This window comes from Canis lupus, chromosome 30 (genome assembly GCF_003254725.2).
Source record: "Canis lupus dingo isolate Sandy chromosome 30, ASM325472v2, whole genome shotgun sequence".
Lineage (NCBI taxonomy): Eukaryota > Metazoa > Chordata > Mammalia > Carnivora > Canidae > Canis > Canis lupus.
In genome coordinates, this window is record NC_064272.1 from 35,791,400 (window position 1) to 35,807,939 (window position 16,540).

General features: G+C 35.1%; 1 protein-coding gene across 13 annotated transcripts in view; it reads right to left on the bottom strand.

The window, feature by feature from the left end:
- Positions 1-16,540, bottom strand: part of MYO9A (myosin IXA) — a 263,941-nt gene that overhangs the window by 164,602 nt on the left and 82,799 nt on the right. For all 13 annotated transcript variants that reach the window (XM_025472276.3, XM_025472279.3, XM_025472280.3 and 10 more), the window contains 3 exons: positions 9,878-9,967; positions 6,068-6,184; positions 75-209 (listed from right to left, as the gene is read on the bottom strand). In XM_025472276.3, coding sequence (XP_025328061.3) covers positions 75-209; positions 6,068-6,184; positions 9,878-9,967 — 342 coding nt within the window. The remainder of the gene's footprint in view (positions 1-74; positions 210-6,067; positions 6,185-9,877; positions 9,968-16,540) is intronic.

Consider the following 16,540-nt stretch of genomic DNA (forward strand, 5'->3'; position numbering starts at 1 on the left):
ATGTATATACATGTGTGAAGATAAGTGGGTGAGACAATGGGAGGGGGCAAGCATATATGCATTTAGGTACTCACTTGCTCCAATTTAAAAATATGCTGATTGAAGTAGTGTTGTAAACGTTCATTAGCAAAATTTATACAGAACTGTTCAAAGCTGTTATTTTCATAATCTTCAAACCCAAAAATATCAAGAACACCAATGGACAAAGTCTGTAAAACAGGAAAAAAATTAGAGTTAAAAAAACATGTTCAAATTTATTTCATGAATAAATACAATATCGGTAAGAAAATGCTCAAAGTTCTCTTATAGTAGTGGAGAGGAAATTTTGGGGGGCCAGTCTTCTACCAAAATATTCCACAAAAGTATTTTAGTTTTATCTTCAACTTCTTCTTTTTATCCCAATTATAAAAATACATCCAAAATTTTAATACATGTAATACACTGTTTACAGAAATGTTTGAAGAAGGGTTAGTAACTTGTTCTCAATCTCAGAAATCCCTAAATTCTAAGAGATAAGAAAGTAAAAGTACTTCACCTATAGGGAAGTAAAAAATAATCTAAAGCTAGGTTTTTTCCTGGGTCTCCCAGATTATACAAAGAACATCATGCAAGTTTTCCTAATTCCACTTCTATAGCCCAACAGAATTCTGCTTTACAAACCAAGCTAACTAGTATGTTTAATCAGCCTTGTGCAAGCTAAGAGTGTAATTGGACATCAGAATATGTGGTTTCTTCAATTTTAAAAAGGTCTTTTTAAAGATTTATTTATTTATTTTAGAGAAAGAGGGAGTAGGGGGAGTGGATGAAGGGAGAAGCCTCAAGCAGATTTCCTGTTGAGTGTGAAGCCTGACACTGGTTCAGTTCCACAACCCATGAGATCATGACCTGAGCTGAAACCAAGAGTCAGATGCTCAACCAACAAAGCCATCCAAGTGCCCCAAATTTTTAAAAAATTTTTATTAAAAAAAAAACCTAAGTTTACAATGTTAAATAGTTATAAAATATTGTAACAAAAAACAAAAATCCCTTCTTCATTATCAATTTCTATTCCCTAAAGTTAACAAAACTCAAATCTTTTATCTATTTGGTATAAAATAGTACAGTATAGTATACAAATGCTTATTCTTCTATGTCTTGGTATTTTGCTTCTACAAATTATACTCTAATTATAGATAATATGGATTCAGCTCTAATACCTCTAAACCAGCATTCTTCTCACCACCTCACCTCATTCTTAAAATACAGTTGCATGACAACTGTATGTAGATGCTTCTACCATATTAAAAAATAAATTCTGGGGTGCCAGGGTGGCTCAGTCAGTTAAGCATCTGCCTCAGTTCAGGTCATGATCCCAGGGTCTTGCTCAGTGGGTAGCCTACTTCTCCCTCTCCCTCTACTGCCACTCCCCCTGCTTGTACTGTCTCCATCTGTCAAATAAATAAATAAAATCTTTTTAAAAATTAAATTAAATTAAATTAAATTAATTCAAGGGCACCTGGCTGACTCCATCACTGGAACATGTGACTCTTGATCTTGGATTTGTGAATGCAAGCCCCAAATTGGGTGCAGAGATTAAAAATTTTAAATCTTGGAAATACATCACAATACAAACCTCCCTCAAAAAAATGGAAAAAAAAAAAACTCAAATACACAAGCTAACCTCGCATCTAAAAGAGTTGGAGGAAGAACAAGTAGAAGAGAGAGATAATAAAGAACAAGTAGAAGAGAGAGATAATAAAGATTCAAGCAGAACTCAATGAAATAGAGACCAGAAGAACTGTAGAACTGATCCACAAAACCAGGAGCTGGTTCTTTGGAAGAATTAATAAGATAGATAAATCCCTAGCCAGCCTTATTAAAAAAAAAGAAAAAGAAAAGAAAGAAAAGACTCAAATTAATAAAATCACGAAAAGAAAGAGATCACAACCAATACCAAGGAAATACAAACTATTTTAAAAACGTATTATGAGCAGCTATATGCCAACAAATCAGGCAATCTAGAAGAAATGGATGCATTTCTGGAAAACCACAAATTACCAAAACTGGAACAGGAAGAAACAGAAAACCTGAACAGGCCAATAACCAGCAAGGAAATAGAAGCAGTCATCAAAAACCTCTCAAGACATAAAAGTCCAGGGCCAGATGGCTTCCCAGGGGAATTCTATCAAACGTTTAAAGAAGAAAGAATACCTATTATACTAAAGCTGTTTCGAAGGATAGAAAGGGAGGGATATTTTCAAACTCATTTTATGAGGCCAGCATTACCTTGATTCCACAACCAGACAAAGACCCCACCAAAAAGAATTATAAATCAATATCCCTGATGAACATGGGTACAAAATTCTCACCAAGGTATTAGCCAACAGGATCCAACAGTACATTAAGAGTATTATCCACCATGACCAAGTGGAATTTATCCCCAGGATGCAAGAGTGGTCCAACACTCGTAAAACAATCAATGTGATAGCTCATATCAACAAGAGAAAAAACAAGAACCATATGATCTTCTCCACAGATGCAGAGAAAGCATTTGACAAAATACAGCATCCATTCTTGATAAAACTCTTCGAAGTGTAGGGATAAAGGGAACATCCCTCAATATCTTAAAAGCCATTTATGAAAAGTCCACAGTGAGTATCATTCTCAAGGGGGAAAAAACTGAGAGCCTTTCCCCTAAGATCAGGAACATGACAGGATGTCCACTCTCACCACTATTAATTCAACATAGTACTAGAAGCCCTAGCCTCAGTAATCAGACACAAAAAGAAATAAAAGGCATTCAAATTGTCAAAGAAGTCAAACTCTCCCTCTTCGCAGATGACATGATACTATATACAGAAAACTCAAAAGACTCCACCCCAAAAGTGCCAGAACTCAAACAGCAATTCAGTAATGTGGCAGAATACAAAATCAATGCACAGAAATTGGCTGCATTTCTATACACTGAGACTGAAGACAAATTAAGGAATCAATCTCATTTACAACTGCACCCAAAAGCATAAGATACCTAGGAATAAACCTAACCAAAGAGGTAAAGGATCTATACCCTAAAAACTACACAACACTTCTGAAAGAAATTGAGGAAGACACAAAGAGATGGAAAAACATTCCATGCTCATGAATTGGAAGAATAAATATTGTGAAAATGTCCATGCTACCCAGGGCAATTTACATGTTCAATGCAATCCCTATCAAAATACCATGGACTTCTTCAGAGTTGGAACAAATAATCTTAAGATTTGTATGGAATCAGAAAAGACCCCGAATAGCCAAAGGAATACTGAAAAAGAAAACCAATGCCGGGGGCATCACAATGTCGGATTTCAAGCTATATTACAAAGCTGTGATCATCAAGACAGTATGGTACTGGCACAAAACCAGACACATAGATCAATGGAACAGAATACAAAATGCAGAAATGAGCACCCAACTCTATGGTCAACTAATATTCGACAAAGCTGGAAAGAATATCCACTGGAAAAAGGATAGTCTCTTCAATAAATGGTGCTGGGAAAACTGGACAGCCACGTGCAGAAGAATGAAACTGGACCATTCTCCTACACCATACACAAAGATAAACTCAAAATGGTTGAAAGATCTCAATGTGAGACAAGAATTCATCAAAATCGTAGAGTAGAAAACAGGCAACAACCTTTCTGAACTTGGCCACAGTAACTTCTTGCAAGATACATCTACAAAGGCAAGGGAAACAAAAGCAAAAATGAACTACTGGGATTTAATCAAGATAAAAAGCTTCTGCACAGCAAAAGAAACAGTCAACAAAACTAAAGACAACCTACAGAATGGGAGAAAATATTTGTAAATGACATATTAGATAAGGCGCTAGTATCCAAGATCTATAAAGAGCTCATCATATTCAAACACCCAAGAAACAAAAAAAATCCAATCATGAAATGGGCAGAAGACATGAACAGAAATTTATCCAAAGAAGACATACACACGGCCAACAAGCACATAAGAAAATGCTCTGCATCACATGCTATCAGGGAAATAAAACAAAACCACAACGAGATACCACCTCACGCCAGTGAGAATAGTGAAAATTAACAAGACAGGAAACACCAAATGTTGGAGAGGATGTGGAGAAGGGGGAAGGAACTCTCTTGCACTACTGGTGGGAATGCAAACTGGTGCAGCCACTCTGGAAAACAGTGTGGAGGTTCCTCAAGAAGTTAAAAATAGAGCTACCCTACGACCCACCAATTGCACTACTGGGTTTTTACCCCAAAGATACAGATGTAGTAAAACACCAGGACACCTGCACTCCAATGTTCATAGCAGCAATGTCCACAATAGCCAAACTGTGGAAGGAGCCATGTTGTCCTTCAACAGATGAATGGATAAAGATGTGGTATATATATGTACAATGGAATATTACTCAGCCATCAGAAAGGACAAATACTCACCATTTCCTTCAACATGGATGGAACTGGAGGGTATTATCCTGAGTGAAGTAAGTCAATTGGAGGACAATCATCATATGGTTTTACTCATATGTGGCATATAAGAAATAATGAAAGGGATTGCAAAGGAAAGGAGGGGAACTGAGTGGTAAAAATTAGAGAGGGAGACAAACCATGAGAGACTTCTAACTCTGGGAAACGAACAAAGGGTTGTGGAAGGGGAGGTGGGCGGAGGGATGGAGTAACTGGGTGACGGGCACTGAGGAGGGCACTTGATGGGATGAGAGCACTGGGTGTTATACCATATGATAGCAAATCAAACTTAAATAAAAACAAATGTAAAAAAAAAAGTTTTAAATCTTAAATAAATTCCAATTAGATAAAAATCTAAATATAAAAATTAAATTCTAAAAGTACAAGAATAAATATTTTTATAATCTTGGGATAAAAGAGGCCTTCCTACGTAAGAAAAACCAATAAATAAAACCCAGGAAAATCAAGGAAAAATATGACAGAATTAACTGCCCCAAAATTTAAAACATATGGGCCCTAAAACACAACATAAATAAATATTAAAAATCAAGAAAAGGGATCCCTAGGTGGCGCAGCGGTTTGGCGCCAGCCTTCGGCCTAGGGCGCTATCCTGGAGACCCGGGATCGAATCCCACATTGGGCTCCCAGTGCATGGAGCCTGCTTCTCCCTCTGCCTGTGTCTCTGCCTCTCTCTCTCTCTCTCTCTGTGACTATCATAAATAAATAAAAAAAAATTTAAAAAAAATAAAAAAAAAATAAAAAAAAAAATCAAAAAAATATATGCAATATATATCAAACTATGAGTCTGCAATATCCACCATGACCCCGAAAAAAAGAAAGACAAAACGAACAACATAAAAATAGCAAAATATATAATCAAGTGATGAAAAACCTAAGATACTCGACTTTCATCTACCATTGAAATAACAGACAATAAAATGGGATAGTCCTCCTAATCAGATTAATAGATGAAACAACTGATAATATCCAATGTGAGTAAAGGTGTGAGGAAACAGGCATTTTCATACACTACCAGTGAAAGTGTAGTCTATTTTGAAAAGCAATTTAAGTAGCTACCAAAATTCTAAAATGTATATATTCTTAAATCCAGCAATTCATCTTGAGGATTTTATCTTGGAGAAACATACACAAAGAATATTTTTTGTATCATCATTTATAACAATAAAATAAATGTAATATATTTTATGGGGAAATTTATGATATATATTATATAATATTACAAAGTTATTAAAAATAATGAGGTTCCAGATATATTTCAGGTAAAAAAAAAATAAAAGAAACATACAGATAACATAATTCTATTTTTATTTTTAAAAGCAACTATGTGTGTGTGTATATATATACACACACACACACACACACACACATAGACATGTACATAAGGAAAAGGTCTGAAAAGATACACAAAATGGTAGTTTCCCTGAATAAGGTAATAAAAATGCACATAAGGAGGGAAACAGCAAGGAATATAAATAAAAGGTGATTCTTATTTATTACTCTACATAATTCTGTGTTTTTAAATTTCATGTATTATTATTATTTTATTAAAATCATTTTCCAGGAAAAATATATAATAGCCCAATGTATACCTTCGTATTTTGCTCCAAATCTTTACTATTCAGAAGTGCGTGATTAATCCGAAAAACTATCCAGTCAAATAGGGCACTATATAAAGACTTAGCCATGGAGTTCCTCACAGTCACAGCCTGAAAAAAAAAAGAAAAAGGTTACAGAACAAATGAAGATGGCAATAATCTAAGGCACTATAACAAAGTCTATTTTGCTCTCAATTAATAAAGAAAGCTGGGCAGACCTGGTGGCCCAGTGGTTTGGCGCCACCTTTAGCCCAGGGCCTGATCCTGGAGACCCGGAATTGAGTCCCACGTCAGGCTCCCTGCACGGAGCCTGCTTCTCCCTCTGCCTGTGTCTCTGCCTCTCTCTCTCTCTCTGTGTGACTATCATAAATAATAATAAAAAAAAAAAAAAAAAAAAAGCTTTGGCTGAAGCCCAGACTCCAGCCCATTCTAAAAAAAAAAAAAAAAAAAAAAATTCTCTATCTTCAACATCAGAAACTTGAAAATAATTGGAAAATGGTCGCGAGTTCTGAGAGAAAACGGAATGTGACCCTAGAACTCTACACTTAAGCAAGTTATCAACAAAGTATCTTTAAAATTCAAAAAAATCAATAATAGATTATACGATGGGAACCACCGTTCTATTTTTTTCAGAGGGAAGAATGAAGGCAATCTAATCTAATTCAGCAAAAGATTTTAAAACTAAAAACTCAAGCGTAAGACACAAAAGCACAGAAAAAGAAAATATATTAGCATAAAAAATACAAATGGGTTGAATTTTTTTCATGAAAAGACAGATCTTCACATTAAACTAAAAACTATAGGGCAGCCCTGGTGGCGCAGCAGTTTGGCGCTGCCTGCAGTCTGGGGTGTGATCCTGGAGACCTGGGATCGAGTCCCACATCGGGCTCCCAGCATGGAGCCTGCTTCTCCCTCTCCCTCTGCCTGTGTCTCTGCCTCTCTCTCTGTGTGTCTATGAATAAATAAATAAAATCTTTTAAAAAAATAATAAAATAAAATAAAAACTATAACCCACCTACTTATGGTTTACATTAACCACTATTTGCATAAAGTAGCAGTCAGAAAGAATCCAAATATACCAATATAATACTTATTTACTCCATAACTCCCAATATTATACTTTTGGCCTCTCTTCTCTGAAATGTGGTCCTATCAAAGTTTAATCTCAATAAACCCAAATACCAATTAATATTTTCCCACCCAAATAAGATCTCACTGAGTGTTTCTTATCTCAATGAATGGTACCAATACTCTTACAGTTGTGTGAACCAGAAAATTAGAATTTATCCTTAATATTTCCTTCTTTCTCCTTGCTTCCCATTAAGCAAATCATTGCTGGATTCTGTTGATTTTATTGTCTAAATTTCTTTCTTCTCAAATATACCCATTTCTCCCTATCAGTATATCACTATTTTAGACAAAGCAGCAAGCCTCTTTCTCCCCAGTACTACTACTACAGCCTCCAAACTCATCATTCCACATTCATTCTTGCCCTCTATGTTAGACAAAACTCTAAGATGGTTGTCAAGATTCCCATTCCGTATACCTCCCTCCTGTTAATTATGGGCAGGACAGTAAATATGATGAATTTCACTCCAGTAACTATCTTATCTTATATGACAAAGGGATTTAAAAGACAACTATGACCCAAAATCAGCTGATTTTTTTTAATTAATCAAAGGAGGATTACCCTGGGTAGCTGACAATCAGAGAAGTCTCTTAAAAGAGACTGAGCCTTTCCATCAGAGCCTCTGATGAAGCAAACTGCCATGTTGTGTAAAGCACCACAAGCAAACTCTGCTGAGCATGACTCTTAATCCTGTAACTGCAAGGAACTGAATCCTTGTCAACAACCTGTGAACTAGGAAGAGGGGCCATGCTCCGCAGAGTGGAATTGAGCCTCACATCAAGCTCCTCCAGTGAGGAGCTTGCTTCTCCTTGCCCTCTGTGTGTGTGTGCACTCTCTCATTCTCTCTCTCTCTCTGTCAAACCAATCAATCAATCAATCAATCTTTAGGAAAAAAATCTAAGACACTTTTTTGCTAAAACATTTTAAGACCTTTCCATCGCTCTTCAGATAAAATATTAAAATCATTAAGGACTGCTCCTTATTTTATTCCTAATGCCCAGTACATTTCTGGACACAAAGATTTTCAAATATTTACTAGACAAATAAATAAATACACCAAACAGATGCAAACAAAAATAAAGCAGGGTCTACAAAAATCATCTCAGAAAGTTGAATTTAAAGTTAAAAATGTAAATAAACATAAGAAAAATTTTAAGAGAGCTAGGGAGAGGGAAGGGGCAAAAGGACAGAATCTCAAGCAGGCTCCTTGCTGCCCAGCACAGAGTCTGATGGGGGCTTGATCTCACAACCCTGAGATCATGACCTGAGCTGAAGCCTAGAGTCAAATACTTAACTGCCTGAGCACTCCAGGAAATATTTTACATTGACAAAAGTTATAAGAGAAATTACAAAAGTACTGAACCCTTATAAAGTAAAGGAAGGGCAAAACTCTTAAAAAGGTTTGGCTTTTTCTGTTTAGAAAGCAGCTTTCAAAGTTGGAGACTATGAGGTAAGGCACATGATATAATGAAGAAATGTAGATTTCATGGCACAGTTATAGGAAGAACCCCAAAAATAGGATAAATGGACCAGTGTCAGCCTAGAAACCATTCTCCACAGTTCTTTTTGTTCTTTTAAGATTTTATTTATTTTTTCATGAGAAACACAGAGAGAGAGGCAGAGACCTAGGCAGAGGGAGAAACAGGCTCCCTGTGGGGAGCCCGATGGGGGACTCGATCGGAGCTGAAGCCAGACACTGAACCACAGAGCCACCCAGGCACCCCTCCACAGTTCTTTTTTTTTTTTTTTCACAGTTCTTTCACTAATCTCTACCTCTGTCTTCTAATCTCACATTCCTGTCCTATTTTAATAACTGTCATAGTCTGTGATTTCCCATCACTGTCATTAAATTACACTACAGAACAGTAGGCTTTCAATAATTTTCCCATTCAAATACATCTGAATAATATATTATAATAAAAAAGACAATGACAGCAATAAATCTCATCTAGAAGCTTCAGGATACAGATGATACTCTTCATGGGACTAGGTGAGATCACCTGGATAAGGATTATAGAGAAGAAAAGACAAAAGACTGTGTACTAGAGCACTACATTTTTTAGAGGTTAAGTGGAAAAGAGCAAACAAAAGGAATTACAAATGAGTGGTCAACAACAAAAAAGTGAACCAGAAGAGAATGATGTTCTGAAAGATAAGAAACTGCCTGAAGAATAAATTATCAATTGGATCAAATACTGCTCATTTGTAAATCTATCTACTACCTATTCACCTCATATTAATAATATAAAACTTAAGAATGGTGAACAGATAAAGATCTCTGGAGAAAAATGTATGCCTACAGACATTCAATTTTAAGTTTTCAAGTTGATGGAATGTTCACAACCGAATTTCAAGGGCTCGAAAAATATTTCAATCAACACTTTGTTATTTTCATTCTGTTAAAAGAACAAAAATTCAAACTTCTAAAACTGTTCCGAGTACTCTGATCTTAAGAAAATCCATTCAGGGGGCAGCCCCAGTGGCTCAGTGGTTTAGCGCCACCTTCAGCCCAGGGTGTGATCCTGGAGACGCAGGATCAAGTCCCACGTCAGGCTCCCTGCATGGAGCCTGCTTCTCCCTCTGCCTGTGTCTCTGCCTCTCTCTCTGCCTCTCATGAATAAATAAATAAAATCTTTTACAAAAAAAAAAAAAAGGAAAAGAAAATCCATTCATACCTCTGCGAGCTTATATGGCAAAATAAGCTTTTCTCCCACTGTCACAGTCTTCCTTGTAACTAATGCCTCAAATAGCATCTCTTCTTTAACCTAGAGAAGACAAAACTAAATTTAGTGTATAAGATTTATGACAATGAGTGGAATTATTTATTGAAAATCCAAATAGAGAAAACAATGTTTAATGAGATTAGCAAATATACAATAGAAAAAGCAAAGACAATACATTTAGCAATTTAAATACTGGCCAAGGTGAAAGTTAAATGTTCCACTCACACCACTTCCCATACCCCAACCCAAAACAGAGAGGGTAAGACAGATGAGTCTTTTTAGTTAAAGTTTTCTTTCTGATCACAATGGAGACACATATTTCTTTGTGCCAAATATGGAAAATACAGAATAGTGCAAAAAAATTTTAAGATGATCAACCATAATCCCACAACTTGCATTCAAGGACTAAAAAGTGACAATACTTCTTGAATCCCAGGAACATTACAATGAGTACTTATTTATGTTTCCAGAGGTTTTATATTTATTTGTGTTAATCTTTAAAATAAAGTTGATGCTTCCTTTTTTTTCATTCTCTCTAGAGGTAAATACTATCATGAATTTGACACGTTATTACTTCAGTTCAGGTGTGTGTGTGTGTGTGTATATATATATATATATATATATATAGTATATTTACTAGATGTATTTGCAAATACATTATACTGCCAAGTATATTTAACTCTTATCTTTATGAAATCATACTGCCCATATGTTTTTGAGATCCAACTACATTGATAATTTAGATCAAGCTTATTCATTTTAACTGCTATACAGCTTCCCAGTATATAAATTACTAGTGTTTAATCCATTCTTCTACATGTAGGCATTTACAGTAATTACCATTTTGCACTATTAGGAAGTAAACTGAAGTGAATATTCTTGCATATGAGTTCAAGAGTTTCTCCGAAGTATAAATCTAAAAGTGGAATTACTATATAATAGCATACACATTTTCATCTTTAATAGCATACACATCACATCTTTCATCTTTCATATTGCTAAACTACTGTATTTAGTTCTCACCAATCTGCTCTCTCATCAGCCCTGAGCATTCCTATTTCTTCAAACCTTCACTATACTTGATATTATCAGACTACTGACTTTTGCCACACTGAGGGGCATGAAATGGTAAAACAAGGGTATTTTATAAAAATATTTACACAAAAAAAGATATAGCACTCATAAAATTTTAAGTACATGATATAATGTATATCAAGCAAAAAAGATTCAATTATAAGGAGAAAATGAGTTACAAAACAATAGAGTGAAGCATGATCCTGCCACCACCAATTCATGACAAATCAATCTTTTTTATTTTTGAAGATTTATTTATTCACAAGAGACACACAAAGAGAGAGGCAGAGACACAGGCAGAGGGAGAAGCAGGCTCCTCGCAAAGAGCCCAATGTGGGACCCAATGCCAGATCTCGGGAAAACACCCTGAGCCAAAGGCAGACAATCAAAATCTGAGCCACCCAGGCATCATGAGATCAATCATTTTTTAAAATGTGATATCATAAAGGAAATATACCTTCTTTTGGAGCATTCACTGCCAGTCTTCAAATTCAAAACAAACTGGAAAAAGAATCTGAGGAGCATTACCTTTACAAACTGCAGTAAAACTAAAAATAGCCAAAGTTTAAATATAAGACCTCAAGCTTTCATATATACTTAAAATGTTTTGAAAAACAAAAATATTACCAGATTACACAAGCAGGACGAAACTAATAAAAATAAGAAAAAACTGGGACACCTGGGTGGCTCAATGGTTGAGCGTCACCTTCAGCTCAGGTCATGATCCTGGGGACTGAGTCCCACATCAGGCTCCCAGCAAGATGTCTGCTTCTCCCTCTGTCTATGCCTCTGCTTTTCTCTCTGTGTCTCTCATGAATAAGTAAATAAAATCTTAAAAAAAAAAAAACTAAGAAAAAACTTATGTGATTAAAAAAAACACTTTTATTGTGAGGTTAAGCAATTATTACTAAAAGTGAATATTTAAAAATAAATGATCTATGCAGTACAAACTCAAGAAATTTTTTTAAGCAACAATGTGGAGCAAAAGTTACTTCCATACACTTATATAAACTGGTACAATCACTATAGACAGTAATCTGTCAATATCAGTCAACTATTTATGTGTATGTATACCACAACCTAAAAACTATACTCCTTGGACTATATTCTAAAATAATTCTCACACATGCCAGCAAGGAGACATGTGCAAAAATGCCTATCACAGTACTACCAATAAGTGAAAAATTACAAATGACTTCAATTGGGCAGTCCGGGTGGCTCAGCAGTTTAGTGCCGCCTTCAGCCCAGGGCCTGATCCTGGAGACCCAGGATCAAGTCCTGCGTTGGGCTCCCTGCATGGAGCCTGCTTCTTCCTCTGCCCCTCTCTCTCTCTCCTCTCTGTGTATTCTCATGAATAAATAAATAAAATCCTTAAAAATAAAGGACCTCAATCGCCATTAAAAAAAAATAGTTTTACTCATATAATGAAATTTTACAAAGCAACCATGAATCATCATCTAGAATATTTAAATCAGTACTAAAAATGTCAAAAACATAATTGGAATGAAAAAGTTTTAGAATGACATAGTAAAACATTTACATAAAATATGAAAATATATTTAAAAACTATATATTCTTTATGCAAACATCTATTATGAAAATAAAACAAGAATGAGAATGATAAGCACCAAACTTATATGAGTGTTTACTTCTGGCATGGCAGAGTATAAAGTGAGCTACAATTTTGTGTAATATTTTATTACATGGGTGGGGCTGTGAGTACACAGGTGTTTATTATATTGCTTTCTATATATATTGTGTACTGAGAACAATAATAATTTATCAGAGGAAGGAGTGTGCCTGGGTGGCTCAGTTGGTTAAGTGTCTGCTTTCAACTCAAGTCAGGATCTCAGGGTCCTGGGATTGAGCCCCCACATCAGGAGCCTGCTTCTCCCTCTCTGCCTGCCATTCCCCCCTGCTTGTGTGCACGGGCTCTCTCTCTGTCAAATGAAAATGAAGAAGAAAATATGTTTAAAAAGAAATTAATACATATTAAGCAAAATGGTAGAACTGATATATCTAAAGGCCAATTATCTGAAAATAAGACAACTCTCACTAAATTTAAAAAATTAAGAAATACAAACATAAAGCTAACACCACAGAAAAAAAGTTTTTAAACATACAGAATACTTAGAAAGAATGAAAAACAATAAATTTTAAACATTTAATCAACACATGATTTCCTAGATAAACACAAATTATCAAAATGAACTCAAGCCAGATTTGAAAATCCTAAAAAAAACTGGTTAATTCAAAACAAATGGGAAGGACATCTAATACAGTTAGTTGATCATAGGGTTGTTATCTCTCAAATCTTTAAGGAATATATTATTCTTTGCTAATGATTCTTACCTTAAATGCAGAAAAAATTTAAAAGGATAAATAACTACCCAATTCATTTTAGATAGTTGGCTTAATGCTGGCACTAAAACCTAAAAATGATTGTACACAGATCTACCCTCATATGCACAACTGCACAAAACACACTAATCTTGCTTATCTTTGATAAGCTTCCTGAAGAAAATATTACTGAATTCATATTTTAATCAACTTCCTCTGTAATTTCCCAAATGTCCTTAGTTGTACAAACATGACTTTTAAAATTAATAAACTTTATTAATACAAAATAACTAAGAATGAGCTCAATATTTGGTCTACAAGGGATCCCTGGGTGGCGCAGCGGTTTGGCGCCTGCCTTTGGCCCGGGGCGCGATCCTGGAGACCCGGGATCGAATTCCACGTCGGGCTCCCGGTGCATGGAGCCTGCTTCTCCCTCTGCCTGTGTCTCTGCCTCTCTCTCTCTCTCTCCCTGTGTGACTATCATAAATAAATAAAAATTAAAAAAAATATATTTGGTCTACAATGTTTCTCATCTTCACTTAATTGAGAAACAGATATGTGTTAAAAATCTATTCTTTATATTGTTTCAACAGATGTTAAAATATATTCAAAATATATAAATCTGTTAAAAACTGAAGTTTTTGATAATGGGGATGGTTCTGATATGCTCCAAAATATGCAACAAAAATATGCTCCACAATTACCCACAATTAATCTACAGGAGCTTGTTTACCTTTCAATAATTTCACAAGTATATATCCCAAACAGAATTCAGTAAAGAGAATATTCAAAATATTAAAAAAAAAATTCACTGCTGCCTGAGGTAACTACAATATTACAAAAATAATTGAAAAAAATAATTTCAGAAACATTTGTTCTTAAAAGCTAAATCTATATTTATCAATGAACTGAATCACTTTGAGAAGGAGAGGAATTAAATTAAATCTTAACTAGAGTTTACATTTTAATTAAACCAGTTATTACTCCTAATCTTTGAATTCTAGCTCAACAAAAGCCTTAAGGTTGCAATTATTATTATTACCAATTTTAACCAATTACAGGAAATCATTCTATTTTCTTATTTTATTTTTTAATTTAAATTCAATTAATTAACATATATTATTAATTTCAGCAGTGATTCATCAGTCTTATATACTACCCAGTGCTCATTATATCACATGCCCTCCTTAATGTCCATCATTCAGTTATCCCACCGCCCTGCCTCATCCCCTCCAGCAACCCTCCGTTGATTAAGAAATTATCTTTAAAAATAATTTCTAAGAACTGAATACAAGCAGGATACTTATTATGTATAGATCCTGTCAGTACTTGTCTAGCTTCTCAACTTTGAAGATAACTTCTTCCTACTTATTACCAAATCTCCATTCCTAGAACCAGTCCCAACTAAACACAACAAGAAGGATGTTAAGGGGCACCTGTTGGCTCAATCGGTTTAGCATGCTACTCTTGATTTCAGCTCAGGTCATGATCTCAAGGTTGTGGGACTGAGCCATTTGATGGGCTCTTCACTCAGCAGGGAGTCTGCTTGGGATTCTCTCTCTCTCTCCCTCTGCCCACCTCCCACTCACATGTTCTTTGTCTCAAATAAATAAATAAAATGTCTAAAAATATAAAGAAGTTAAGAAGCTTGGGTTCAAAAGTAAGATTTGCTATCAAATCATTTTTGCAATTAGTCTAACTTTGACACTGGTAAGCCTGATTCTCAGAAGTGGATTTCTCCTTTTTCACCAATACCTTGGCTCCTTTTAGAATTACCTGAATTGCTCTTATCAGTCTCTAACCAAAGAAGGAATACTGCACGAGGACCAGAAGCCTTTGTACTTGCTGAATGCTTGAACATGTAAATAAAACCACTAGCTACAATGTACTATTATTATGACAATACCAAGTGTTTCTGTTGACCAAATGTTGACTAAAATATCACCTAAAATGCCTGATGGAAATATAGTCTGTTCTCTGATCCCCATGACCTTCAAAATTACCACCTTCAGATACCACACTCCACATCCTGGTAGAACTTCTTTCCAAAGAGTGAGCCTAGTTTCAATTCAGTGTGTTTCTTTCTCCAGCCCCTGTCTGCCAGACTAACTAAAACATTTTGTTAAAGTTAATAAACGACATTCAGGCATGTGCAAAATAATAAGCACTCTAAGATCAGATAAATAAGAAAGAGGCATCCATTGCTCTCAAAGAGCACTGCCACCTTATAACAGGCACAAACTAGTAAACAATTAACTTTCTGCTACAAAACCAAAATTAAATCATGCTAAGAAGATGCAAATATTCTATCCTAATGTAGTCAGTTTGACCATTTAAAATAAGGTTAAAACCCTAAAAAGAGACACAAGAACCAAGATTTGAAAGATAGTGATATTTTAACAGAAAAAAAGAAGGCTATTCATAACAGCAAAAAAATGGGAAGAACCAAGATGTCCTTCAATAGGTGAACGAAGAAACAAACTATGGTGCATCTACACATGGCATTTTACCCAGCAATACAGGGAAATGAGCTATCAATCCACAAAGACACATGAATGAATCTTAAATACATACTGCTAAGTGAAACGTGTCTGTCTGAAAAGGCTGCATACTATATAATTTCAATTATGCTACATTCTGAAGAAGGCAAATTTATAGAGGTAGTAAAAAATCAGTGGTTGCCAGGGGTTTGAGGAGAGGTACTGAACAGGTGAAGCAGAGGAGATTTTTAGGAATGAAACTATTCTACATGATACTGTAATAGAGAAACGAGACATTATGCACTTGCCATAACCCATATAGCACAAAGAACAAATCTTTTCAGACACTGGAGGATCCTAGGAAAGAATGCAGACCATGACAAGAGAATCTAACTATATGACAAATATATGAAACAACCTCAATTAAAGGAGGAAAAGGTGCTAACCTAAGTAACTGGAAATTAATGGAGTATGAAAAACTAAAACAGGCAAAAGGAATACTACACTTTATACTCTAGCTGATAAAGTCATTTCCAATAGCAGTGCACACATACATAAATACATAAACACTCCGATACATGCACAGCTGATCCTTGAACACCACCAATTTTAACTATACAAGTCCATTTACATTTGAGGTTTTTTTCAATAAATACAATACTATAAATGTATTTTCTCTTCCTTCTGAATTTCTTAACATTTTCTTTTCCCTAGCTTACTT